Source organism: Falco punctatus (genome assembly GCF_963210335.1).
Source record: "Falco punctatus genome assembly, chromosome: 9".
NCBI classification, from domain to species: Eukaryota; Metazoa; Chordata; class Aves; order Falconiformes; family Falconidae; genus Falco; species Falco punctatus.
The window spans coordinates 49,048,613-49,075,969 of NC_137589.1; the positions used below are offsets into that span (position 1 = coordinate 49,048,613).

At 52.3% G+C, this 27,357-nt stretch overlaps 3 protein-coding genes across 5 annotated transcripts in view; 2 read left to right on the top strand and 1 right to left on the bottom strand.

Annotated features, from left to right (window-relative positions):
• The window catches only part of RGS3 (regulator of G protein signaling 3), a 79,462-nt gene extending 75,851 nt beyond the window's left edge, over positions 1-3,611 (bottom strand). Inside the window, exon 1 of one of the 2 annotated variants that reach the window (XM_080402042.1) lies at positions 3,468-3,611. In XM_080402042.1, coding sequence (XP_080258168.1) covers positions 3,468-3,546 — 79 coding nt within the window. In that variant the 5' untranslated portion in view covers positions 3,547-3,611. Of the gene's footprint in view, positions 1-2,007 lie in introns of both variants that reach the window. The other variant, XM_080402050.1, reaches the window with a different exon arrangement.
• A 9,759-nt stretch (positions 3,612-13,370) lies between these two features.
• On the top strand, positions 13,371-17,547 carry POLE3 (DNA polymerase epsilon 3, accessory subunit). The gene is made up of 4 exons (XM_080402109.1): positions 13,371-13,555; positions 14,233-14,318; positions 15,060-15,178; positions 15,672-17,547. The coding sequence occupies exons 1-4, from the start codon at positions 13,490-13,492 to the stop codon at positions 15,830-15,832; spliced, it is 432 nt and encodes a 143-aa protein (XP_080258235.1). The 5' UTR covers positions 13,371-13,489; the 3' UTR covers positions 15,833-17,547.
• A 953-nt stretch (positions 17,548-18,500) lies between these two features.
• Positions 18,501-27,304, top strand: ALAD (aminolevulinate dehydratase). 2 transcript variants are annotated; one of them, XM_080402090.1, is made up of 12 exons: positions 18,501-18,609; positions 21,897-22,044; positions 22,209-22,259; positions 22,981-23,077; positions 23,426-23,561; positions 24,042-24,125; positions 24,382-24,470; positions 24,788-24,843; positions 25,527-25,614; positions 26,186-26,272; positions 26,511-26,640; positions 26,722-27,304. In XM_080402090.1, the coding sequence occupies exons 2-12, from the start codon at positions 21,932-21,934 to the stop codon at positions 26,799-26,801; spliced, it is 1,011 nt and encodes a 336-aa protein (XP_080258216.1). In that variant the 5' UTR covers positions 18,501-18,609; positions 21,897-21,931; the 3' UTR covers positions 26,802-27,304. The 2 variants fall into 2 exon arrangements, with proteins under 2 accessions (XP_080258216.1, XP_080258217.1); XM_080402091.1 differs by lacking the exon at positions 18,501-18,609 and adding an exon at positions 18,640-18,779.
• The last annotated feature ends 53 nt before the right edge of the window (positions 27,305-27,357 follow it).

The following is a 27,357-nucleotide window of genomic DNA, read 5'->3' on the forward strand; positions in this document are numbered from 1 at the left end:
CCATCTGCACTTGGACAGACTGGCTCAGTGGCAGCAGTTACATTTTCTCAGATGCATGGAGCAGTAACTGTCCTCCAGACCTGGGTGGGCAGAAACACAACCCCTATTCAGGCAAGTTCTTGGGCTGCATTTCCACCTTGCTCCAAGAGAAGAGGGTCAGAGAAACATTATCCTCTGGGTTTATCTCTTTTGATACATCCCTAATATGAACTAAGGGAAACAGCTTCAGCAGAGAGGCCCTGACACAGCTTGTCCAGGTCACCTGTGTTCAATAGAGGTTAATATAAATGAAAATACGTGCAGAGAAAGGCCAGAGGGAGACAAAAGAGCAGACAGCTCATCTCACATCAGGACCCACACGCAGCTCTTGGGTGCACACTCCATCACAAAGAGCAGGGCTCAGCAGGCTCGCAGGGCTGCAGTGGAGAGGGTGCCCAGGCCCCATCCATCTGGACCCCACAGGGCCAGGAGAGGCAATTCAAGCTGATGAACAAAGCTGGCACAAGGAGAACAGGGAAAAACCGGGTATGAACAAGCACAAGATGGTAATCAACCAGATTCCCACCCATAAGAGAGGTTTGCCAAGCCAAGGGAGGGGACACATGAATGTTGTTCTTTGGGAGCTGACCTAGCAGGCAGGAAAATCTGTTCCTTACTGATGATCTCTGAGAAATGGAAAATTTGGGTTTCTGCTCCTTAAATGCTTTTCTGTTTTATTGTAGGAAAAATGCAGGTTTTGCCCTGGCTGGGACAGCCAAAAACCATCAATGCACACATCAGGTAGGACTCTTACCAGAGGAAAGCAGTGTAAGATAACTGCCTGTGTGGGAGGTCCCCATGGGCACAAGGCAGAGCACCCCGAAATCACCATCTACAACCTCTGGCCCTGGCACCAGCCCTTTCGAAGACCCTCTCCTTGGCCACCCACATGGAGAGGGTAGTGCTGGCCCTGTCCTGCCACTGCTCTCCTCAAAGCACACAATGCCACATCTCACCAGCAACCATCAGCCCATGAAGGGAACTTCAGCTTGCAGAGATGATGTTTACCCCAAACTTGGTTAACAGAGCCAAGAGGCACCACAAAACTCACATCATTTGGCATGCATAAGCCCTACAAAGACAGAGGATTTCAGCTTCCAAGGCTGTCCTCAGCAGTTTGATGCTTACAAGACAAAAGGGGGAAGAAGTAACATCCCTTGGTTGCTCAGAGAAGGGACGCCCTGCTCCACTCATGAAACCCTCTCTGCTTCCCTGCAGCCTCTTTAACAGCACATCGCACGATTGCCTGCCCAGTTCGCTAAAACAAGCAGCTTTGAAAGAAAACTGTTGCTTAAAAAGTGGCACCCAGAATGGGCACCCAACTTCCCTCTGCATAAGATCGCTGCTGACAAGCATCGCCACACACCACAAGCAATGCCCATGGCATATGCTGTCAAATTCACCTGCTCACGGGGGGGGGGGGGGGGGGTGTATACAGGGCTCGTAGCTCAGCCACCACTGGGCTGGCCCCAGCCCGCAGAGCCAAGCCACTACTGCCTGCGGACTTCTTCAAGCCCACGCAGCAAAGCTGAGGCAACCACGGAAAGACCCGCTAGGAGCAAAGAAGGAAATGTGGGCTCTGTCCTAACGGGAGCCACAGCTCCGGCCAGCCCTGCACAGCAATCCCGGCTTGTGCCCATCCAGGGGGCAAAACAACCTGGGTATTCAGCGGCCAGCTGACTGCCGCAGCACGCCTCAGTGGCTGCAGCTTGGTTTCAGGGCACTCCCTGGTTTGCCTCTCAATGGATCCATGCATTATTCCAGCTCAGCGAGGCAGAAGCCAGCAGGCTGCCGATCAGCGTTAATGTCTTCAGGGAACAGCTCTCCAGCCCGTTCCTAGCGTGCTGGGCTTTGGCCGTGACCTGCTGTGGCTTCCCATGCCGCACCAGCGAGGGTCACAGCCACGGCCACATACCCCGGGCACCGTGGTGGGCCCCTGCTCCCTGGAGATGCATGCTCAATGCTTACCGAACGTGGAGAGGCAGAAAGAAGCTCCCAGGGGGTCAGCCTGGCGGGTGCAGAGCGAGACTCTGCGGACATTGCCGGGCTCCATGGCCAGACACCTCTAATTAGCCAGTAATTGGAGCCCTCTCTGCCCAGCCCGAGAAAGCCAAGCAGCCGTTTCAGCAGGGACTGACAGGCAGCCGTGCGGCTGGGTTTCCATGGGACACGCGTCAAACCGCCACACATTTGAATGGCGCGGTTCCCATTGGCCCCACGGATTTGAACTGGGACCGCACCTGCCTGAGCAAACAAGCCCCAGCCCAATGCCACAGCCACGTGCAAGGATGCAAGGACGTGGGCAGTGCTCTGCCCGCCCCTGCGGACCCCAGTCCCGTGCCAGCACTGCCCCACAGCCACCCTGCTGAGGTACCAGGAATGAACTCCTGGGAAAAAAAAAAACTTGCAACATTTCCTTTCGACAGTGCACCAGGCTGTAAGTAATCCCCATGACTGTTAGTGCCGCTGGGTTTGCAAGCACATGCTCAGCTTTGGGGAACTGTCGCACTGGAGCAACGCGGGACAGCAGCGTTCATGTCATTTTGGGGAAATTATTGCAGGCAAGGAAAGGGTGCAGGAAAACTGGTCTGTGGGGGTGAGCCAAGAAAGGGAGAGGTGGCAGGGCACAGGTTACCTGCCTGGCTCTCAAGGGACAAGGGAAGAGGCGTGCAGCCCCCCAGGCTCATGGAGTCGCTCTGCAAGACCCCAGAGCAGCCCCTTCCATCATCCAGGAGCTGGCGATGCACCCACCAGCTCCAGACACTGCACCACAGCTTACTGGGAGGCACCCAGAGCTGGGCGTCAGAACTCTCTGCTTCCCCGCACTGATCCATGCAGCCCTGCTCCCCGCAGTGCAGGACCCCATGGGGGACTGATCTCCAGCAAAGTCCCCAGCAAAGCAGATCTGCTCCCACACCATCCCATGCCACAGGAAACACCATGGTTAATGAATTTGGTTCCCTGTGGCACTGCTGTGAGGCTACAGGGTCCACAACACTGGGGGGGGCCTGTGGTAAGCCTGGATCAGCCCCATACAGGCCTTCTGGGTGATAGTGGCCAGTCCACAGGTCTTGCTGTCCTGGGTCTAGGCAGAAGTGGGCAATGGGAGAGCTTAGCCCTGACAAGTGAAGGTCAGGAGAGATGAGGGTGCAGCCCAGCACACGCTCAACACAGACATGCTGCCATTGTGGATGGCCGCTGTCAGTGCTGTGCAGGTACCTCCATTCCCCAGCCCACGTCCAGCTGAAGTAATACTAAATATATTGACCTCTCTGGGACAGAAAAGGATAAGATCTCCTGTAGAGTCCTGTAGTGTGCTGGACACACACCCCCCATCACTCCTCCCCATGGTCACACCTCCAACACACTCCTGGCCAGTGCTGAACCCATGGCTGGCCCACAGCCCCTCTCGCATCCCCATCACTTACCCTTCCCTTTCACTTGCGCATGGCTGACCTTCCTCCTGCTCCCCGATGGTGCCCTCTGCTCCTGCAGGGAGAATCGCATGCCCCTGCATCGCCCCTTCTGCAGATCTGGCAGATGCTCCAGCAACCGGGAACTCTGCCCTGTCCCTGCCAGAGAAAAGAAGAGATGAGAACAGGACATGGCAGGACGGGGAGATGGGACACAGGGGACATCACAGGCTCTGCAGTACCCTTGGTTTTACCTCCCACAAGGGTATGTCTCCACCTTGTCCAGAATCACGCTGCCAGGTTTGCACTGAGCTTCCCATGGCCAGCCCTACACAGATGTGACACATGCTGGCAGTGTGACCCATCTGTCCCACACCAGCACCCCACTGCTCAGCCCTGTCTGTGTACAGAAAGGAGAGGAGTGATGGCGATCCACTAGATCTAGTGTCACAGCAGAACACAGACCCACATTCGGAGGCAGTCACCTCTGCCATGCAGCCTTGGCCATGGCCCTTTACGTGCCATGCATCAAGTGCACCTTAAAGCCTCTGCTCAGCATTGTTTTTTGGGTTTTTTTATATTTAAGACAGACAACCAGGTAGGGAGGTAGGGACTAGTGCAGTAGGCAAAACCCAGAAACCCAAGGGAGGGGAACACAGAGCCCCAGAGAGGAAATGGGTCCTTTGCCAGCAGGCAGAAGTACATCCCTGCATCACAGGCAGGCTCTCCAGCAAACAGATGACCTGGTCGAGCACGTAGCCTATGCCACAACATCCTGCAGTTCCCTGTCCCAGCTGCCCAAGGAGATATTTGCACCCTGACATTTAGAAACACTTCCCCATGGCCTGCTCTGTGCTCTCCTTGTAGACACGGGTACAGTCAGTGGAACAAGTCTGGCTTTCCCCAGTAGTAAAGCCTTCAGCTCCAAGAGAGCTCACCAACATCAGAGCTCATCCAAATTGTAACAAGCTGAAACTGGAAGTAGTCACATCCTCTGTCACATCCACTGACATGCAGGAGACCCCTGGACAGAGCTGGGGAGAGGATGAACCCCTTCATCCCATCCTCACCTTCATCTCCTGTCCTCACAGGTAGCACTGGCAATGAACCTGGGAAAGGAACAGAGCCACATGTATTTATATTGCAGAATATTACAAGCGCTCTCCCTTCTTCCCCACAGGGAGGGTCTGGGGACCCGTAATCATCCCAGCCCTGGGGTCTGCAAAGAAACTTCACAGAGGCTCAAAATCTCCCTCTTATGGTTGTGTCCAACAGCAAGATTGCAGATGGAGGTGCCCAGAAGAGAGGCCCTGGACTTCCTGGGGTCACAGTCAGTGTTGCTGTCACCTCCTAGACAGGAAGACTGAAGAAGAACCCTGCCACTGTCCCCAACATCCATCCACCCATCCCTCATCACATCCCCCAAAAGCCCTATTGATGCCTGAGCACCACAGACACAGGTAAATGGTGTCAAAGCACTGTCCTGAACAATCAGGAATGAGCACTACAGGTGGGATAGACATTGCTCAGGGATACAGGGTAATTTCTAAGGCACTTCAAAATGTTCCTCCTTCAGGCTTATCCAATACTCCTCCTCTCATTTGTTCAGCTGAATCCATTTACTGACAATCCATTTGCAATCTCCATCTGCCACCCACCAAAATTAAAGCTTTATCCTAGCAAATTTACTTGCCCCTGGAAAAAAATAGTCTGGGATCATACGTTTCAGTGCACAGCACCCCTGGCTACCAATGACCAGCACAGCACATCTCAACACACAGGACACCCCACACCAAGCAATCCTACTGAGGGAGCAAGCGAACAATCCACTCTGCAGTCCCAGGTATCCTGAGCCTCTATCAATGCAAGCAGAGCGTGTGCCAGCCCAGCCTTTCCATGTCCTTGTCTCCTTCACCACGCATCCCCAGGACAGCATTGAGACTATGGCTTGTGTTGTTTCTCTCCGGCACTGCCAAGCCTGCAGCTCTCCCCAGTGCATGCAGCAAGTCATGAGAGGTGTTTTACATGCCACCCTGTCTCCTAGGAGCTACCCAGGCTCGTGCAAAGCCTCCCCTTCTCCTTGTCTTTATTGCAAAATGCTTTTAAGAGGCAAAAGGAAAGACAAACAGGACAATAACAATGCACTCTCTATCTAAAGCAGGCAGTATCACAGATTTCAGTAAAAGAATCCCATGAAATAGTGTTTTCCAAAATGGGGGGAAAAAAAGTAAAGGTAAAAAAAAGCCTATGGGACTCCAAGGCCATAGCAGTCCCCCACACCCTACTCCCAGAGGGTTTGAGGCTCACTGTCTGCAAAAATCACTCTTAACTCTCAAACCTAGCAGATTCAAGTCTGCTCCATCCTGCAGCACAAAGTGCTAGCAGAAAGCCCCGAGATCAAACATAATCCCGCAAGGAGCTGGTCATCTCCAATACCCCATAAAGGGCATGTGGGAGATACAGTCCCTCATCTCCTCCAAGCACCAGATCTGCTTCAGTGGTGACAACCAGGCACCTGCACAGCCATAACCCATCCTTCACCCAGGAGACACAGCAGCACTTCAAACTAAGCAGAGAAACCAGACAAATCATCTGAGCACTCACGCATGAGCCCTGGCTCTCCCAGCAGCTCCATGACTCCCACGTGGGATGGTCACTCTCTCCAGCAATGTCCAAGCACCAGCGTCCTGCACTCAAGCTGCAATTTAGCTGCCACGAGCCTTTGACCTTGGCACCAGTGTCAAGGAGGGGAGGAACCCAGTATACAAATGTCCCAGGGGAGCAGAGCTCCAGTACTAGAAAGTTACAAATTAAATTGCATGCCAGGACGAGATGGTGGCTGTGGTACGTGCAAAGGTCCCTCTCTCTACCAGCTCCCAACAGCAAGGTAACGACCCTTTCTAACTTGTCTCTTCACATTCAAAGCCCTGGGGACTGACCTTAACCTGCATTTTTATTAGAGTCTCCAGCAAACTGCACATTCAGCTTGTTGGCTTGGGAGTTAATGACTTTCTTTTAAAGTTTAACACAGTTCTCCGTCACAAATTTCCGTTTGCCAGCACTAGGATCTGCCTTTGCCTGGATATTCAAATCCAAACACATGCTTAGACAGTTATTCCAGGCAAAAGGGTAACATACACAGAAAACCCACAGGGTTGAAGCTGGCTTTGTAATTAAAGAAACTAAATCAGACTGGGAAAAATTACCTGGCTCCCAAATGGTAAAAGGATTGGAACAGGAAGGGTTTGGGCGATTTCTGGGCAATCCTGAGGGCAGACTTCTGGGATTAATGAAGTCTGCCATACAGGGCAGACACACAAACCTCAGCACTTTCCCAGCAGTGGGATAGCTGCAGCCCCCTCTTCCCCAGGGTCTGCACCAAAGCAGGGAGTACAGCACACAGCTTGGGTGCTTCTGTCCCCAACACCACCTCTGCGGCAAGCATAGCTGAATCGTTCCCTGAAAAATGCCAGTGAGAAACACAACAGAGATGCAGACTGGCTGATTACCAAATCCTTTTCCGATCTGAGACACAAGAAAGGTTTCCCCTGCTGCAAGGGCATCTTTAGAATCACCCCCTCCTCCTCTGCTCACATCCCAGAGTCTGCACATTCTGTTAGAGCCCGAATTGATGAGACAGCTGCAGCACCCATGGCAGCACCCACAGCATGCCCCAGCACAGTCTTTGCTGCTGCCTTTGCCGAACTGCAGCCCCATCTGCTCTTGCTTTACTGGATTTTGACAAATGATAAGTACTAATCTGTTTCTGGTTTATTTTAATGCAATAAAAATAATATAATAACCAAGCTGGGTCTTTAAAAATTTCAGTGACACTTCTCATAAAAGAGATAGGTTTCAGTATAGCAAAAGATCTCTTGGGAATGATGAATTTGGCCTTAGTATAGTCACACAGATCAAAGTAATTAAGTTAAAACAGCTTAAAAAGTTAATGCCTGCCACCTGAGCTGAATTGTGTGCACAGTCTGAAGCTGCATGAAATGGCTGAGCTGCTTTATCAGCTAGCTGACACCATGCACCTGGGCACTGCTTTCCAGGGCTTCACCCAGGGCCTGGTACTGTTCAGCCTCCCAATGAGCCAGATTAGCTCACTAATTTCACAGAAAATTAACTATTTCTTGCATTTGCATAACAAACAATTTGACCGGGGCATATAGTGGGGGGAGACAGAGATAAATGCCTAAATAGCACAATGGAAAGGGGTAAATTGCCCTTTTTGTTGGCAAAGATCTCCATCATCTGCTGAAGCCGCACTTCTGCACCGCGCAGAGTAAAATAAAACATACCAAGGTTCTCCTACACTTTTGTGTTCAGATTAAGCTAATCTAGTTGAAGGCTGATACTGAAAGGGCAGCTGCCTTCTTTCTCTCCCCATAACTCCATGATCCTGACTCCCCCTTTTGCCCAAGTGTGGGAGCAGGCACATAGAATCATAAAATCTCTCAAGTTGGAAGGGACCCACAAGGATCATTGAGTCCAACTCCCTGCTCCTTGCAGGACTACCTAAATAAATCATATCACTAAACACATTGACCAGATTCTCCTTGAACTCTGACAGGCTTGATGCTGTGACCACTTCCCTGGGGAGCCTGTGCCAGGGACCAACCACATTCTCAGTGGAGAACCTTTTCCTAATAGAATTCAAGAATATTTTAGAAAATAAAAGCAGACATACTGGGTCCGACAAAGGTGTGTGTAGCTCAGTATCCTGTTTCATGTCAGAAGGTGATGCCTAGAGGAGAACACAAGAATAAAGCAGGCACATGAGACATCTTCCCAAAATAGTTGCCTAGCCCATAACAATTTTCTATTCAAGGACTTTCTACTACAATAGGGTCAGCTCAACTTTACTGTACATTTTGCAGCCATAGGAGTTGGATCCCATTTGGGTGGTGGCATATGGTTAGTTCAGCCTTAATGTAGCCACTTTAAGCCACCTCTGTGGATTAATTTGCATTCTGAATCAATTAGCAGAGCATACCCTGAGTATTGCATATATTGTTTCAGAATGATTATATTTTATCTGTAGTCAGAAAGGCATTCCCCTCCCTCCAGCTGAAAGCACTCACTTTTACAATGTTATTAAAGAGGATGAGGTTAATCTCTCCAGGTGAGATCACGTCTGACCCTGCTGCAAAGTTCAATCCTGTAAAAATAGGTCTTTCTGAACCGCAATACAAATAGAAGCAAGATTCACAGTGAAACAAAATCAAATTAACAGTATAAAAGGCAAATCACAAATTACCCTACAGGTTTCCTTTTCAAAGCGAATTAACAAAGTTAGCATTAATGTAATAGTCAGTCCACGCAGCTGAGAATAGCTCCTTAACTGGTACACATAATTTGCCCAAATAGCTTTCTCAGGTCAGATAGGAAAGTCCACTCAATCAGTAGAATTTTAAGCTGGCAATTTTTTGATAGTCAAAACTGCTGAATTAGTTTATGGTAAAGAAGTTACGGTAAAGAAGGATCCCAAGAAGATATTCTGAGGATGACACTGCTGTATTTGGAGGCCTTAGTCAGAGACAATCTAACTTTAGAAGATCTGAGATAGGAAAAGAAGTGTGCAAGCAACATCTACATCATAGCACACTCCACTGGGATTTGGGCTCCTTGTTGCAGTGCCTATTTTTTCTGTAGGGAAAGGAAAGATGGAATGATTCCAGACATTAGAGCTAAATTTGAGGACAGATGCAGCTGAAAATTTAGAAAATATAATGACAAAATAAAAGCTTATTTCCTTTTAAAAAGGATACCATCAGGTGTTTAAAATTCATTCTTCTATTTCTTAAAAAAATAAAGCAGACCAGCCATAGACAGTCTTCCAGAGAGATTTAAACTAGTAAATGCAAATCCCCGTAACAACATCCCACATCACTGAAGCCACTTTGATTCGAGCTGTGTAGCTGCATCCCTACCTTAGCTGTGTGAACATTTAGTCTCTTGCTGTTCTGTTTCAAACGCTGATCACTAATATGGCACGTGCTTTACTCTGGCCTTGAGCACTTTGCTGTCTCCTCTGACTGACCTTCAGTGACAACTTGCTCTCAGCAGCAGGGTAAGGCAGATCCAGTTAGCACTAATGAGGGGGAAGAGGTGTGAAGTGACTCAGGCCTGCAGGGGTTAGGAGCACACTGAACCCTCACAGAGCCTTAAGCCTACATTTAGTCTTCCAATCCAAGAGCATTCCCAGCAGAACCAAAAGGATTGTTTTCAGTATCCAGAGAGAAGGCTTTGCAGATCACATCACCAGCTTGCATGTGTACCACCTTCTGGTATGCTTCCTCCCCATTTTTAAAAGTGTAAGAGGTTAATCTACTGCAGTAACAGCCTCTTTGTTACAGGACTTGTATCGCACCTAGCATAATACAGCTTCAAGAATGAAGGAAACAATATAGGTGTTCCATGCTGACTACTCTAAACAGGAATAATCTGTACTTTTTATTATTATTTATTCGGCCATGATGATCCTGAAGTATCATTTTTGCAATAGTAAAGTTAAGCAACATTCAAACCCATCTGTACTAACAGTGCGTTCTGCACAGCACAAGCACTACTTGATAAGCTCTGTGTCTGCTGCAGCTGGACCATAAACATAACAGGTTTGTGCAATTCTGAGAAAAACAAGCAGGCTATCATTGGAGTGCCCACCCTTAATGCAGGCTTAAAAAGCACAGAAAGTGTAACTCACAGAACTCACTTTCAGTGTAATTCTCCTAACATCAGTATCTTCTGAGCTTTCTTGAATCAGAGAACATAGAAGAGGTGTGGCAGAGGTGGAAGGAGTTCTGTGACACTCAGAATATCTAATCTACTCTCCCTGAAGAGTGACTGTGGGAAACATTTACTATTTTCAGTGCTGGCAGTTCATCTAAGTAAAGCAAATGCAAGACGAATACTGAGAATCTAGAAATTACAAACTATAGAGTGCACTGCCACAATGGCTCCATTTAACAATGGCTAAGCAAACAACAAGAATTTACATTATAGCAACTGCAATTTTTATATATATCCAAACCATGTTCCCAGGGCCTAAGCACCAAATATGCATCTCCCACACCACAGCATGTGCTGAGCCATGCATGGGACCTGCAGAGCCTTAACCCTTCCTGCTCAGGGCATGAAGGTTACCACAAGCACAATGGTCGCTTCGCTGCTCAGAATCAGCATTAAAGGGCTCTCTCTGGCTACAGAAGAGGAGGGCACATGGTTAGACTCCCGTATATCTTGAGAAATTCTAGTAGGGAAAGTATAACCATTCTTAATTATCTGTCCTTAGTGATCCAGTTCTCATTGACAGCAGAAAACCCTTTAAGAATAGGACTGCACTATTTGTCTAATATTAAAGAATCACTTGGTTAAAGGGGAGATCACACCCACAGGCACACACTCGAAAGCAGCAATCAGCGAGTATATAAAGTCACCTCCAGGCAGCTGATATATAAACCTCACTTACAAGGACTTAACTAAAGCAAGTTGCTGAGCTCCATGGGTGGAATAAAATCATTAGTAGGTGAGGTTATATGCACGTATATACATGAGGAAAAAATCATGCTGGAAACTGAGCACCTAAATTTAACAGCTATTTTCTGCCATAGGAAGTACTTTCTGGCCAAGGACAGTAACACATTCTCTCTTCTTGTTGTCAGCCATCCAAGTTAAGTTACCTCAGAAGAAAGACTTTATTTGAACAAGTTACTGAGATAAATTCTGGTGAAGTCACCTATTATATCGGTCAGACTAGGCAACCTATTGATCACTTCCAGCTTTAAAAAATATAAATATCTGTGAAAAGTGTTCAATTTGACCAGCTACTTCATGTGAAAAACCAATAACTACCTTAACTCCACTAGGACTCCAAGTCAGTTATCTCAAGAGTAAGAATGCTCTTTTCCCTCCTTCAGTGAAAATCAGAATTTAACCATAACTTTACCTTCCCTTTTCAAAAAGGCTCTAAAAATTGGATCAGTTTCCTAAACAGATCCAAGGACATCCCTTCTAAGTTCTTTTTAGTGTATCCCAGCACCATGGATGTTGACAAGTAACCATACCACAAGTAGGTTCATCCTACTGGCTTACACTTGCAGGCATCACCTTTGCAACCACTCCAGCAGGGAGAGCAGAAAGATGGTATCATCTGTGTAAATACTCTGCAAAACAGAAAAATCGTGCAAATTAACTTAGAAGAAAAAAACAACCTCAAAACACTGAAGATGTATACAGTATGAAAGTTAACAAAATTACAGAGGAATCAGGTTGTCCTCAGGCACGGGTACATCCTAGATCACAGTAGGCTGATGACCTGGCTTTGTGTCCTGTAGCTCCAGAGTTTTTATATTAAAACAGCTTTCTGGTCTCATTTAGCTGTCATATGTACAACATGGGACCTGTTAAACATGACTTGCAGTAGTCAAGCTTACTACTGCAAGTCAAATTTTACACTAATACAAAAAAGCTGCTATTTGTAGCACGAGTATAAATACAGTGACACACGAGCAGGGGCTTGGCTAAGCCAACCCAAGTGGAAAATCAAAAAGCACAAGATAATATTGTCCTTCTGTACCTCATGAAAACACAAATTAGTACTTTAATAGCTGTGCTTCAACCCTCCAGATATTGTAATTAGTAACAAACATACGCACGCACCAGTGGCCAAAGCATCCAAGAAAGAAGAGAGCCCGTTGTATTGGGAAGATACACACAACTCGACAGTAAGGGTCCAGTGTTTGCTGGTGAACGGGGAAGCTTTGCACCGTACCCCTGGCTCTGGGCCAGCATCATCCCTGTTCCCACTCCATCCTACCCCCTCCACGGGGCAGTAACCCAAGGCCGCCACGCTTTGTTCTCAAGGCACGTACAGAACAACCTCACCCTCTGGCAAAACAGAAAACAAAACAAGCTGCAGTAGCTTCTGAGGGCTGGCCTAACAGCACCCAGCCAATGTTAGCGTGGTCTGTTACGGTTACAATCAGTCATTGCCTTCATTAAAAAGTAATGCAGCACCCGCTGCAGCATCTCACCTCTGAGAGCCATAAAGCGGCCAGGGAGTTAACAACAGAATACATTAACAACAGCTAAAAACGAGACTCGAGAGACACGATTTGTACAAGCAGTGATGGTTTTTATTAATCCAATCACTATAACTGGAAAGGTCATCAAGCTCTCACCCACACAAGCCTTTCTTCAGCTCTGACCTTTGTGTACTCAAAATGCCCTATACCATCCCCAACATGCTATTATGTCTAATACAAAGTTACCTTTACCTGCAAACTTGGCACAAATGTCTGTAAACAATCCCCACTACAATAGTACTGCCCTTGCTAGTGGAAAACACACACTTTCTATGGAAAAAAGCTGCATTGTCAATCACAATTCACAATTTCAAATATCACCCTGAGAGTGTACCAAATTAATCCACTCTGTTCTTGCACTCTGAGCTTAGTTTAGTTACCCTGTCAGGTTATCAACAGGGATAAGTGTCTCCCCAAATTAAGGGAAGGCTGGGCCAGGCAGGCGCTGGGCCCTGCGGGGCAGCGATGCCCTCACGCAGCGCTGCAGGGAGAGGCCCGAAGCCATTGTGGGGGGCAGGAGAAACACCTGCCCCCACGGGCACCAACCCTCTCCCCTCAGGGCCCCCCCTGGCTCTGCCCCTGCTCCCACCACAGCCCCTCAGGCTCCCGCTAACCCCCAGTCACACCAGCGCACCGCTGCCTGCGCCGCCCCCCCCCCGCACACACGCCAGGCTCCCACAGGCACCCCCAGACTCCCAGCCCCGGGCCCCGCCTCGCCCCCGGGCGCTCCCTCGGGCCCCCGGGCCTCCCAGACGGCCCCCGCCCGCCGCCTTCCCGTCACCAGGCAACGGCGGCCGCGGTGGCGGGCGGGAAGGGCCGCGCTGCACGCCGGGAGGGGTCAGAGGTGAGGGGGCAGCGGCTGAGCGCGCGCTCCGGGGCGGCCGCTCCGAGTGAGGTACGGGCCGGGCCGGGCCCCGCCGTCCCCCACCGCCTGGCGGGAGGCGCAGGATGGCGGAGAGACCGGAGGACCTGAACCTGCCCAACGCCGTCATCACCCGCATCATCAAGGAGGCGGTGGGTGCTGGGGGGGCAGCGCCAGCGGCCTCTGCGAGCGGCGGGGGGCGGCCGGGCCAGCTTTCCCCGCGGGGCCCCGGCGCGGCCTTCTTTGTCCCGCGGCTCTACAACCCAAAGCGTGCCCAGGCCTCGGGGAGAGGCCCCCGGGGAGGGGGGGGCGGCCGGGTGGGGTGCCCGAGGCCTCCGGAGGGGCGGCCCGGGCTGCGGAACCCCGCGGTGTCGTCAGCAGCGGGGCTGAACCGGGCCCCTAGAAAGAATCGGAGCAGAAGCGATTCCTTGTCTGTATAAAAATCCAGAACGGAATAATTCCCAGTCGTTAATTCAGTGATCAGCTTGGTCTTGAGCTATGAGGCGTTGCTGAGTCTATCTCGGTACGGTGGGTGATGGGTCCGCGTCAGGAACTCGGTAGTCACTAGCTGAATTGCCCTGGAGATGGTGGCCAGACCCACCACTGGCCCAGAAGTTATTTTGCTTCTGTGTAGCCTTTTGCCTTGGAGAGAACACAGGCAAATTGCGGTTGGATTTCAGCTGGCATCTAAGTTTCAGTGATAGCATTCAAGATAAACATTTCATTTCCAGTTGTGCTGAGCCCTCTGAGTGACAGAATTGACACATGAAATATGTAAGTTTAAGGCATTTATAGCAGCTGCTGATCAAAGTTGCATTTTTTTTTTCAGCTTCCTGATGGAGTCAATATTTCCAAAGAAGCTCGGAGCGCAATATCTCGAGCAGCAAGTGTGTTCGTGCTTTATGCAACATCGTGGTAAGAATTTGTTGCATCAGACAATCAGTGCAGTTGATTTATAATTCACCTCTCTGCCAGCTGTCCTGGAGATTTTTGCCCAGTGTTTGTTTCCATGTTGTCCTTTTGTATAAATAAAACAATCTTTAGTGTAATCTACCAGACTGCATGGTTGGGTTTGGATTGCCCTTAGCAACCTGTGGTGAAGGCAGGTTGGCTTTGTACACAGAGAAGCCCCAACCCCACCAGGGACAAGAGGGGTCTCAAACTGCCATTAGCCTCAGAACATGGCTGCTTGGCCTTGCCTTTGCTCACTTTCCAGGCTACTCACCACACGGCTGCATTAGGGTAAGCATGAACCAACCTAGTCAGCCTTGGAGCTGGGCACAGAGGACACAGGAACGTTCCTGGGGTGGCTCAGGATACACTGTGCAGGCAGTCCCTTCTCTGGTGTAAGGTGCTGACGTGGCTTTGTGGAATTGTCACCTCACAGCCAATGTTCAGGCTTTCTCCTTCCCCTGGGTTGTAGAAAAGGTCCATGCCAGCAGAAAATTAATGCTGTGGGAAAGCAGTGCGACTAGATGAAAGCACAAGCAGCCAATGCAAACAAGGTATCTTAAACTACTATTAGTAAGTGATTAAAAAAAACCCAAATGTTTAGGAGATGGGGTTTTATTTTTAAGTTGCACGTGACTTCAGTAAACAAGACTAAATTAATGACAGTTACCAATTACCTCTCTTTTACTTCTTGTATTTGACTAGTGCAAATAACTTTGCCATGAAGGGGAAGAGGAAAACACTGAATGCTGGCGATGTTCTCTCTGCCATGGAGGAAATGGAGTTTCAGCGATTTGTAGCCCCTTTGAAAGAATCACTGGAAGGTACTGTCCTCAGCTCATGTCGAGGGAGTCTAATTAGCACCAAGTCCTGTTTTCCTCAAACACTGGACAAGCAACACTTACTTGCCTGTCTTGTTTCTCTTCTCTTTGCCCAGCATCCTACACTGCAGTTTGCCTGGGGAATAAATAATGTGCACCTTAATAGGACTGGGATAACATTATTTCACAACTGATGAGGATTGAGAAAGTCTCATCTGCTATCACTCCTCTATTATGTTTATGTAAGGAAAGTCTTAGGTGCTGCCTGTAAATGTGAACTCCTGCGTCCTTTTCAGCATTTTTCTGCTGAAACTTAACCTGATTTCCTATGGAGTTGGTCAGCACAGCTCAAATAATAGGGTGAGTTGCTGCTATGTGTTCACTGCTCCCCTTGTAAGGCTGGAGAGCAAGTGGATGTTAGACTTCAGCTACTGTACTGTTCATGCCATGGATACACTGGCTTGCAATTTTTCAGCGTTCTCTTTTTCTCTTTTAGTTTACAGGCGTGAACAGAAAGGAAAGAAAGAAGCCAGGAAAGACAAAGACAAGAAGGCAGACTCGGAAGAGCAAGATAAGAGCAGAGAGGAAGAGAATGATGATGATGACGAAAGGATGGAGGAAGAAGAGCAAAATGATGAGGAGGAGGTGGACAACTGAGCTTGCTGATGAAGAGACGTGCAGGGGCTGGGTTTTGTTCAGAGGAATATAAATGCTGTAAATCAAGCTTGCCGTGTCCCCTCTTGTTTCCAGTAGAGTTTTGTACTGTTCCTCTGGGGCCATCCCTTTTTGGCTTTAACTTGTACATAAAGGACTTCGGCTAAAGCTTTTCTCTTGGAAGGACCGTTCCTCCCTGCGCGCAGGGGGCTTGGCACCCTCCCCAGGTTCTGAGCAGGCAGTAATGGGACTGGGCTTCTTATGCTGGGTTGGCTCTGAAATAGAGGAGAAAAGAAACGCCAGATGCTCAGTACAGAAGCTGGCCAGGAGAACTGGAGAGACTGTTGAATAAGCTCATTGCACCAAGTCGAACTGAATCAAATAGATCATTCACCCTTTGGGGTTGCGTATCTACATGGTGATGTCAGGAGGCTTGGAAGCTGAATATTTAAGCCTTTTATCCAAGTGATTTCCACCCCCACCCCCCCCTTTATTTTCTTGCATTCTGGCTGTGCCTTCTCTTCCTGCTCTAACTTTTGACAGTGATACTGTGTCTTTCAACCTTGCCAGTCATATGCAGCAATATGGTACAAGTGTACACAGACCAGCGGTCTGCTCAGCTGACTCAGCCAAATCAACCTAAATGAAAGAACTTCACAGCACTTGTGATGTAAACTAAGTACCGAAAGTGATTGTTTTGTGTCTTCAAAGCCCTAGGAGACCAAGAGGAATTGTATCAAAAATCTGAAGCAAAATGAACAGCTAAAACGTGTATCGGGGATGGAAAAAGGCAGCTGAATCAAGTGGTGCGTTTGTTGCTCATCAGCACTGGGGACCAGTGGATCTGATGCTCTCGCCTCCTTTCCCTCCTTTGCAGAGCTGCAGTTCCTGCAGCCAGGTTGGTGACTGCAGCCAGTTTAAATGTGGTAGAATAGAATGCTGGATCTTGTCAGCTTGGATTTTTCATTTCCCAATTGGAATGGACTAATTACATCCCTCATTCCAGAGATGTGGACTGTCTCCCAGGGTGATGGGCTCCAGGAAAGCAGTGAGGACAGGACATTGCTACCTAGGAGGGCCAGCCTCAGGCCTGTGTTTTTTAAAATGGCTCTTTCAAGAAAGATGGGTTGAAACAATTTGTATTCCTAGTCCTTGTATAGGTTTGTTCTTTTACACTTGAATTGGTAGTTTTGATGCCTTTCCTTTCTCTCTCTGAGAAAGTATCTGTTTAGAATAAGCTCCTTTTGGGGGAAAAAGGCTTTATTATTTGATATTTTTTTTAAGACTAATACACCTAATTGAACTTAACGGAGGTCTGGTGAAGGAAACGTGAGGAAAGTTTAAGTAAAACCCAAGAGTTTTGCTGATGTGCAGTTTTAAAATAGCACTTGTGAGGAATAGGATATCCTTTTCACCAAAAAACTGATGTAGAGCTACCCTGCCTTTATGCTTTTATGGCACGGTGGCTTCTCACACATGGAAGCCCAGCTGCTGAAAAGAACTGAATCAACAAAGATTTTCTGCTGCTGGCGTGCAGTCAGGAACAGATCAAAAGACTAAGTTGACAATGTCTTCCCAAGATCTCAAATAACAAAAAGGGCCTTCCTTTTAGCTCTTCTTCCTCTTTAAGTTTTTTCTTTTTTCCTCTTCTAGTACATATCTGGGGTGCATATCTGGAAGGGAACAATATCTAAATAAAAGCCAGATTTTTTTACAGAGATGGAGCCTCTTATTTCTGTCAGTAATAAAATGAGCTGGTTGTGGTTGCATAAGCACACATGTGAGTGTGCAGCAAAGGCAGAAAACAAACTTGCCACATCATTGTCTGTGGAGCAGCTGCTGGCGAAGAGAGGGTGAAGGCTGCTGCAAAACCAGCCTTTGTGTGAGAATGAGGGAAGCAGAGACTCGAAAGAACTAACTTCTAGTTACCAGGGGAGTGAGGTTTGGGTGCTGGTCTTTGTAAACCAGCTTGCCCTCACTGTGGGCAGGAGGCACGAGGCTGGGGACAAAGGGGAGATACGGGGTCTGTGTTTATGCACTGCAGCAAAGGAAACTGTTACTGCGTGGGAGCTGCAGAACACCATGCAATAAATGCAATCTGCATCTCCCGTATGAGAACACCAAGAAAATGGTACGTGCTGCTACGCCTGCAGCATGGCTCTGGCTTCCCTTGGCCTGGCAGGTCCCCCTGCCTTGCACTCCAAAGCCCTGCCCCAGGCTCTTGCAGCACCCCAAAACCCAGCTCCATGCCACCATAGCAGCCCCAATCATGTTGCTTACTCCCACAGCACCCTAAAGCTCTGCTCCAGGCTCCTGCAGCACCCCAAAGCCCAGCTTTGCGCCACCATAGCACCCCAAAGCCTGCCTACTGGCCTCCCAGAACCCAAAACCTGGCTTCGCGTCCCTGAAGCACCACAAAACTGGGCTGCATGGCCCCCACAGCACCCCAAAGCCCTCCTCCAGTCCCCCTGGAACCCAAAACCTGGCTCCAGGTCCCCACAGCACCGCAAAACTGGACTGCGTGACCCCCCCGCGGCACCCCAAACCCGTCTCCAGCCCCGGCCCAGCACCCCAAACCCTACCCCAACTCCTACACTCGCCCGAACCCCGCCTCCGCCGCGCCGCCCCGCCCCCAGCCCTCTCCCGCGCTCCGCCGCGCGAGACTTCCCGCCGCCTTCCTGCAGGGGCGCGGGTATGCTAATGAGAGGGTGGGGCCATGTAAATTGCGAGGGCTCGGGGCAGAATCACACGGGCCGAGCGGGACGCGGCGGAGGCGGTCGGTGAGTACCGGGAGCGGGGCCGGGAGCGGGGTCGGGGGTCGGTGCTGGCGCTGGGGAGGCAGCAGGTCCCGACCCCGGCCTCGGCCTCATGTAGGGCTGCCTGGAGGCCTGAGGGCTCGTGGCTCCCCGGGCAGGGCCCGGCCGGGCAAGGAGGCACCGCTTGGGCGCAGGTAGGGTGCAGGCAGCAAGGGTAGCCCGGGTGTCGCCCGGTAACCGGCAGTTACCGTGGGGAACGGCACCCAGCAGCGCGTGATGCTGGCATCGGTCCTGGGCCCTGCGCTGTAATTACAGACCCCCTGCATATCCCCATTTCCACGGCCCAACTGGAAGAGGCAATCTGTTGTAATTTCTTGACCTTTGTTAGTGACTGTTAATTAACCTGCAGCTCCGTTGTCTCCCTAGGGAGCTCTGCTTCCCTAGTACGCTCCAGCCTGTCCCTGCTCCACCTGGGGCTTTGGGAGCTCGCGTGTCTCCAGGACTGAAGGTGAACAGTGACAGCATGTGCTTGTGTCCTAAAAGGCTGGGAAGCAGCTTTCTCCTGGCTTGGCAGGGACACGCCGCTGGCTCGGTGGGGCTGGCACAGACCTTTGCAGCTCACCGCTGGCGTGTGTCGGGTCTGGCTTTGGCTCATCCACTAAAGTTCATTTCATTTGGGCTTGTGCAAAGGGAGGGCGGCGGGTGCCTGCTCCTCTCGGTTTGCAGTCACTACTTTCCTTGGGCGCAGCGAGGTGGGGTGCTGTGGGCTTGGGCTGGCCCTCGAGCAGTCCCCGTGTGAAGAAGAGAAGGTGAAACCACTCTGCTGCGGAGCTGTTTGCTTGAGAGGGAGCTACAGGCCTGTTCTGAACCTCCTCCTTACTGATGCTCTGCTGTGCATGAAGCAAATTGCCTTAGAAAGCCAGATTTGGGCCTTTAATGTCAGAGAAAGAGGTGTGTGTGCACTGCTGGGAGCCCTAAGGGGGTCTCGTGGGAAACAGCCCCGTTCCAGGGTGCAGCATATTGTGGTGCAACGTCCCCTTAGCACAGCGCTCTTGCAGTCCTTGCTCTGCATCCCTGCTGTCCTTCCCCATCTGACCAGGTGCCCTGGATGGGCAAGGGGAGCCTGGCCACAGCTCCTCCTGTGGGTGTGGGGGCTTGTAAGGAGGGCCCCAGCTCCCCTGGCCTTGCAGCAGGTGGATGCTCTGCTGGGGCCCACCCGTCTTGGCTGTTATCTCCGCTTGCAATTCTGCCGGGTGCCCATCTCCTCCTTGCCCGGAGAGGGCAGCTTCTGGAGCTGTGGCCTCTATCTGTCCCATACAGAGTCTGGTGCCTCTGGTTCCACCCGTCCCCCCTCCCCTTCCTCCTGTGGGATTAACTGTTTAAAGCATTTTTTGGATTCTCGAGGTGGGTTTTGTTCACTGAGCCCTTTGTTCTCGATTGCTGCCTGCCTGGAGCCCTGCGCTGGAGCTGCCGACTCCAGTTCGCCGGAGGGCTGTCCCTTTCCCTGTGAGTAAGGACTGGAGCGGCAGCTTTCCAAGGGCTAAAAATTACTTGCCAAGTGGTTCCGTGACACTGCCAGCATGCCCGTCAGCTGGTCTGCATCCCCCGCGAGCACCATCTGGTTTTTTTACACAGCGTTTTTATACATGCAAGCCTGTAAGTGATTGCTGGGGGTACAGGAGACTCAGTTCAAGCCCTGGACTGGAACATGATGCCCCTGCATTACAAGTGCCTTATCCACTGGTCTGGCCTGATAGCGACTGAGAATTTGGCTCAGCATTACACTATCTGTAGGGTCTTGAGTGTGTAAAATAGGGAAACACCTCAGATTAAAGTTTTTCCAGAAGAATGGAGCCATCTCCTGCACAGCTCTGTTTCTGACTGGTGTCATGTGTGCTAGTGTAAAACTTTCATCCCTGGACTGTGTCCTGGGATGCTGTGAGCTGTGTTTGTTCTCCAGGGAAAGCCAGGCACGGGCAGTGGGTTCATGAGGTTTATTGCCTGGGGAACCCCTCCTGGGATGGGACCGGGGACCAGAGGGCAGCTCCCCTGAGACAGGGGAGCTGTGTCTGCTCTGTCTCCCAGGGGAAGCCCTGCCCAGAGGTTCTAGCAGAGGAATCCACTTGCTCTTTCAGAAGCCTATCTCCAGCTCTCCTCTTGCCCACCTCCCTCAGGTTTCAGTTCTCAAAACAAAATCTGTGGTCTCTAGTGGGGACTTCGCAGTTTGTCTCCTCGGGTACCCCTGGCTCCTCTGCATGGGGTGTTTGTGAGATGTAGCCCTGTGTGTGCAGCCAGCAGAAGTCCTTGAAGTTGCTCTGTACAAACAGTCCATTGTTCAGGTTGTGGTTCCCAGGGCCATAACAGCCGCTCTCTTTTGTGCTGCAGCCAAATGCCTTGTCCCAGGGCAGCCGCCCTCCTCCGGCCCCTTCCATCACGCTCTCACCAACCACACGTTAGCACTAGTGGAAATTTAAATCTTAATGGTCTAATCACAGAATTATTACTAGATTTCACTATTACAGAAGAAGAAAATATTGCTACAGAAGAAGGCTCAACAACAACATAGCGAACAATTTATGTATATTGAGTAATTGTTCCTTGTTAGCTCTGAAATCAGTTTTGCCCAGCTCCCCAGTTTTCTTTATCTAGCAGTAAGTGGCCACTGGACTTGTGTGACTGTGGAGCTTTAAACCCTGGTGTCTCCAGGATGAACCTGTGCCTCTCTCCTCTGGTGCCCATACTCTTCTGCAACTGCACCTTTACACTATGGCCATAAATACTTCATGCTACGCAGAACAGCTTTTTACTACTCTGTATACAAAAGCTGATCACACAGTTATACAGCATTAAGCAAAAGTAAAATGAATTAAGCAATGACCATCTTATCATTGGAAAACAGCTGTTACAGTTGTGCAAGCTAAAACAGAGGGAGCCTCAGGAAGGTGATAGTGTTGAGCTGTGTGAACATGGTTCTGCTGTTGGAGGTCGCTGGTGGCTGTAAATTGGTGGTTTCATACACAGAATTGGGATGTTTTGTGGGGAGGAGATGGCATCATGCCTGTTTATGGGAAGTGCTGTGCTGTGACTGCTGCTGCAGGGTCCTGCAACACCCAGCTGGCACGGGGCAGTACCCAGTAGAGTTGGGATGGAGCTGGCTGCACTGCAGCTCATGTTCTCTGTGTGTGCCTGGCATGGGACAGGGACAGTCCTACAGTGGCTGCCTGGATCTCATTCCCCCCATACATGCCAAGAGCAGCGGCTTGTCAGGACACCACCACTGACCAGCCCGCTGGTTTCTTTTGGTGTTTCAGAGTCTCCATCCACATCCTCCTAGTGACAGCCCAAAATGCAGGCAGACTCTCTTCTTCACAGCGGCTACTTCCACCCTGTGCTACGCTCCTGGCAGTGTACAGCAACCGCTTTTGATGCCTCCAACCTCATCTACCCCATTTTTGTTACGTGAGTGAGCCGTGGCTTTCTGGGTTAGGGATGAACCAAGCCCAGGTTGACTGGCTTAGGTGCTCCCTGAGCTCTTAGGTTCAGATTCCCCATGGACAAGCCTGGGATAGGAGCTTCCTTCTCACACAGAGTCCTCACAACTCTGTCCCATTCACCTCCTGTAGTGACAGCCCTGATGCAGTGGAGCCGATCCCCAGCCTCCCTGGACAAGCCAGGTAAGAATCCAGCCCCACTGAGCTGCATGCCGGTCACTGCCATGCCCTGTGCCCGAGCAGGGTTGATGTATGGCCTGAGATGAGCATGAGCCAGGGGTGATGCAACCCTCTGTGGTCGCTGCCCTGGTGATTGATCCCCCAGCATCAGGTAGGGCAGAAGCATTTGTCCACTGAGAGACTGGAGGGAATCACTGGGAATGCTAAGAAAGTACCAGAACTAGCAGGGACAGTGCCAGGATCTCACAGTGGTTCAAAGGGCTTGCACATTGTGTGGGTTGTTAAAAGCAAACGGGGTTTCCAGCAGCAGCTAGAAAACCCATGCAAGGACATGAGCTCTGGTCCTGCATTAGATCTTGCTGGACTGGCAGCTCCCATCTTCATTTGCTGCCGCATTAGCCAGGTTGTGGTCGGAGAAGCCCCAGGGGGTGGCCCTATGGGGACGTGGGCTGGATCTGCAACAGGGACATCAAGATAAGAGATCCAAGTGCAGAGCATGCTTGTCCTTTCAGAGCAGAGAGTGTTCACTCCGGGTAGATAATCCTCCTGTAGCCCCAGATAAGGTGCCAGATTGTTCCTTCCAGTGTTTGGGCAACTCCTGCTCTCTGCTGCTGCTTGGTGTGGATGCTGGATCACTCACAGATCGGCATCCAAGTCACAGACTAGCTCCCCCCGTGGAGCAGGTCTGGGTGCCTGGCAGCCCCCTTCACTTTGCCCTGCTCAGGTACGGAGTCAACAAGCTGGAGGGGATGCTGCGTCCCCTCATCGAAGATGGTCTAAAGTGTGTGCTCATCTTTGGGGTGCCCAGCAAGGTCCACAAGGTCAGTGTATGTGGTGGTGGCAGGGGGCTTGGGGTGGCCACAGGGGTCTGGGCCAGGGGGGCTGTTCCTGATCAGATCAGTTCAGGGTCTCTGAGCATGCTTGCACCCCACTCGGCAGAGCAGGATGGGGATGGGAGACTGTAGTAACACTCAGAAAGCTCCAAGAGCTCCCACAGGTGGCCCTGAGACCTGCACTCACTGCTCAGAGGCACTATTCTGTTGCCCTTTTCCATCGTTGGTGGTCATGCTGCCCTGCATTACAGGGTCCCACCATTCAGGAAACCTTTCCTGGGCAGAACTGCTGCCATGGATGAGTCGGTGGGAGCTGAGGCATTTCTCTTCCTACAGGATGAGAGAGGTTCTGCTGCTGATGCAGAGGACACACCTGCCATCCAGGCAATCAAGAAGATCCGCTCCACCTTCCCAGAGCTGCTAATTGCCTGTGATGTCTGCTTGTGCCCTTACACCTCCCATGGGCACTGCGGTGAGCACAGAGCCTGGGGTCCTGGGCTGCTCTTTGGGCATTTTCCTGGCACTGAGAGTCTCCAGGGATTTGCCATTTTCCACTGAGGAGCTCCATGTGTTGGTGGGGTCTAGCCAGCTCCTGCCCCAAGACTTGGCTCCCCAGTACTGGTGCAGCTGAGCTTGGGAGACCTCTCCTGGGTTTGGACAGTGGGGAGGGAGGCACAGGTGGTTAATGCACCCACTCTGGCCATCTGAATCTGTCTGAGGAGCTGTCTCTGTTCTCCATCTCTGTTTTCCCTTCTCTGGAGCACCCTGGTGTTGTGTCCAGTCCCTGCAGGACCGCGTCATTGGTCTCCTGGTCCTTAACCAGCTTCCTTAACACATTCCCCACTGTTGCTCTGAGCATCTCCATAGCCTGTCCAGAGAGCCACACTCCCACCCTAGAGATAGAGGCACCCAGCTGTTCAGCTCCTCGTGTGACCCAGGGTTTGTCTCCTAGGCATCCTGCGTGAAGACGGCACCATCCAGAATGAGATCAGCTGCCAGCGGCTGGCAGAAGTGGCACTGGCCTATGCCAAAGCAGGTGGGGATCCCCCTGGCAGCCAGCGGTACCCGAGTTTGACTCTCCCAGACTTGCCCCACCTTGCTTTCAGCAGGCCCAAAAGCAAACCGGGCTGGATCCAACTGGGAGGGCTTTTGTTCCGAGCTGGGGGAGGCTCCCCCTGCCCTCCAGGCACTAGCTCCAGCAGAGCTGCAGGCACTTTTGGCCCTGGGGTCACCTTCTGCTGGCAGCGTCAAAGCCTCGGGCACTTCTTAGCATCTCTGGTCTTTCCCTGCAGGCTGCCACATCGTTGCCCCCTCAGATATGATGGATGGGCGCATCGCGGCCATCAAGGCAGCGCTGATCTCCAATGACTTGGGCAACAAGGTGAGCTTGGGATCCGCGTGTGCCAAGGGCAGGAGTGACATCCACGGGGAGGCTGTACCCGATAGCACCCGGGCAAGCAGTGGGAGAAGTAAACCCCAACCTTGCCCAGGATGTGCCGTGGGCATTTCCCTGCCCTGATGCATATGGGAAGGAAATGTCCTTGGCTGGGCATGGGGACAGCAAGGTGCCAGGCCTCTGGCAGGGGAAGGAAGATGTGGGGCAGAGTATAAAACAGCCATGGGAGAGAATCACTACTGCCCTGGCACTGGGATGCAGCACCAAGCTTCTGGCTCTCACAGCTCCGCTCTCCTCTGTAGGTCTCCGTGATGAGCTACAGTGCCAAGTTTGCTTCGTGCTTCTACGGTCCCTTCAGGTGGGTCTGTCCCTCTGCCAGGAGTGTCCCCAGCCAGCACCAGGCTGGCCGGGAGGTGCATTCCTGGGTAGTTATTTGGGGGGAAGGGGACTCGGTGAGAGTCTGGGCCGCAGCTTGGGCTCGTCACATTGGAGCATCCTCCTCCTACATATCGGTGCAAAAGGGAGACAACTGCACCTTGCCCAGGAGAGGCTGGCTGGTGGGCCAGCCTCCTAACCTGCTCATCCTGGGTGCTGGTGGCAAAGCAGGCAGAGAGGGAGCTGCCAGGAGCAGTGAGGAGGGGAGCTCCAGGAGCTAGTGCTGCCCCAAAGGGTGGGGGACAAGCCTCAGCTCAGTCAGCTATTAGACCTCGTCCCAAGAACAGCCTGACCCTGATGGGGCATCACTGAGGAGCCCACCTCAAAAAAAGCAAAAGGAAATGTCTGACATTATTTTACCCCAGACTCTGGGCACGGGGAGGGCAGTGGGTGTTGAAGCACAGCTCCCAGGGCCAGCCTGGGCCTGTCGGACCTCCCGGAGTGGTCCTGGGGTGCTGAGGTGGGTCAGGAGAGCCCCCCTTTTTGTGACCCTGATGGCTCAGGCACTTGTCCTAGTCTGTCCTCATGTTTCTGAAGCTGTACAAGGTGAGGCATGGGGAAACATGCTGGTCCTCATCCCCTGCCCTCTGCTTTGCCCATCATCAGAGATGCTGCACTATCCAAACCTGCTTTCGGAGACAGGCGATGCTACCAGCTGCCCCCGGGTGCCAGGGGCCTGGCAATGCGTGCTGTGGTGAGTGAGCTGGGGTCGGGCTGCCTGGGACAGTGCTAAGGGTCGTGGGTTTGTGGACTGGAAAACTCTCACATGGTGCCCAGGTGACAAGCCTTTCCACCCAGCAGTGCAGCAGGGTTTGGGGAGAGCAAGATCGGGGGGTGTTTGGAGTCAAAAGGGGGTAGGAGGCACACCAGCTGAAATGGTCAAGGGTCATCCTGCTCCACAAGCAAGAGAAACATGAGGCCCGTCAGTCTGCCAGGGAGCTGGTCCCCAGCATGGGTCCAAGGACTGTGTGCTGGTAGCTGTGGCATAGGTGACACTGTACCCCGCTGTGGCCTGGGGTGTCAGGTCCAGAGACACAGCCAGCGGCTTTCCCCAGGAACTGTGTGTCTGGCGAGGAATGTCAGCTCTCCCCCATCACAGCCTGTCTGTGGGCTCCTGTGGCCATTAGGGGCTCACCAGACCCTTCTGTGATCCCTCCTGGGAAAACCAACCACCAGGTCATAACTTCTGGGGAAAACCCCTGAACTTGGTGGAAAATGTTCTTCAGCCCCAAGCTGCCGGGATCACACACATGTTCCCCTCACAGGACCGGGACGTGCGTGAGGGAGCAGATATGCTGATGGTGAAGCCGGGGATGCCCTACCTGGACCTTGTGAGGGACGTCAAGGCTCGAGTAAGCTCCTTCTGCATGGCAGCAGGGGCACGGGGTGGCCCTGAGGGAGGAAGGCAGGAGAGGGGTGCGTTTGGCACGGCCAGATGGGATATCCAGGCCGGAGGGGTTGCGCTGTGGGTTTCAGGGGCAGAGGTGGGCGCTGGCGCCCCTCTGGGAGCACAGCAGGGTGGCGGGAGAGGGCTCCGGACGGGGGGAGGGCTGTCCTCCGCCGGCTGACCGCCCTCCCCGCTCCCCTCAGCACCCCACGCACCCGCTGGCCGTGTACCACGTCTCGGGGGAGTTCGCCATGCTGTGGCACGGGGCCCAGGCCGGGGCCTTCAGCCTGGAGGCTGCCGTGCGGGAGGCGGTGACGGCCTTCAGGCGCGCAGGTGAGGCGGGCGGCCCCCAGCCCTGCTTCCCCGGCCCCGACCCGCCCCCGGGGGCGACCCCAGCGTCTCGTCTCTCCGCAGGGGCCGACGCCATCATCACGTACTTCGCGCCGCAGCTCCTGCGGTGGCTGAAGGAGGAGGCGGTGGCCGGACGGGCCTGAGGGCGGAACTTCCGGTGACGGGGTGGGGCTTCCGGTGACGAAGCTTCCGGGGCGGCCGGGCTGCGGCGGAGGTGGGTGCGCGCGGAGCCGGGGAGGCCCGTGGGCCTCGGGACTGCGCGTACCCCCGGCCGCCTCTCCCGGAGCCCGGCCCGGTGAGCCCCGGCACCGCCCCGCACCTCCGGCCGCTGTGTGACCGGCGCGGACCCCGCTCGCCCTCCCCCACGGCCACCCAGCCGCTCCCCCCCGTGACTGCGGCCGCCCAGCCCCCCCCCCCCCCCCCCCCCCCCGCAGAACCCCGCTGCAGCACCTGCGTTGGGGGCGCAGCTGCCCCGGCCTTGGCACCCTGGGACTCGGAGCAGGGCCCTTCCTCCCCTGCCGTGGCTGCATGCAGCGCCCGGAGTGTGCCTGGGCCCCCCGCGGGGGACACTGACAGCGGTGGGTGTGACACGGGCAACGGGCCGGTGCCCACCCCCCTCTGATAAAACGGCTGTGACCCACGCTCAGCACTGACTTGCTTTTGGCAGAGCACCTGGGTCTCCCCTCCCTGTTTGTTGGA

What these genes read in the sequence shown, in the direction of transcription:
- POLE3 (XM_080402109.1), top strand. Translation starts at nt 13,490, where the DNA reads ATGGCGGAGAGACCGGAGGACCTGAACCTGCCCAACGCCGTCATCACC. An exon ending in GTGCTTTATGCAACATCGTG is followed by an intron (nt 14,319 to 15,059) that starts GTAAGAATTTGT and finishes GTATTTGACTAG; the next exon opens with TGCAAATAACTTTGCCATGA. An exon ending in TTTGAAAGAATCACTGGAAG is followed by an intron (nt 15,179 to 15,671) that starts GTACTGTCCTCA and finishes TTTCTCTTTTAG; the next exon opens with TTTACAGGCGTGAACAGAAA.
- ALAD (XM_080402090.1), top strand. Translation starts at nt 21,932, where the DNA reads ATGCAGGCAGACTCTCTTCTTCACAGCGGCTACTTCCACCCTGTGCTA. An exon ending in CACCTCCCATGGGCACTGCG is followed by an intron (nt 23,562 to 24,041) that starts GTGAGCACAGAG and finishes TTTGTCTCCTAG; the next exon opens with GCATCCTGCGTGAAGACGGC. An exon ending in ACTGGCCTATGCCAAAGCAG is followed by an intron (nt 24,126 to 24,381) that starts GTGGGGATCCCC and finishes CTTTCCCTGCAG; the next exon opens with GCTGCCACATCGTTGCCCCC.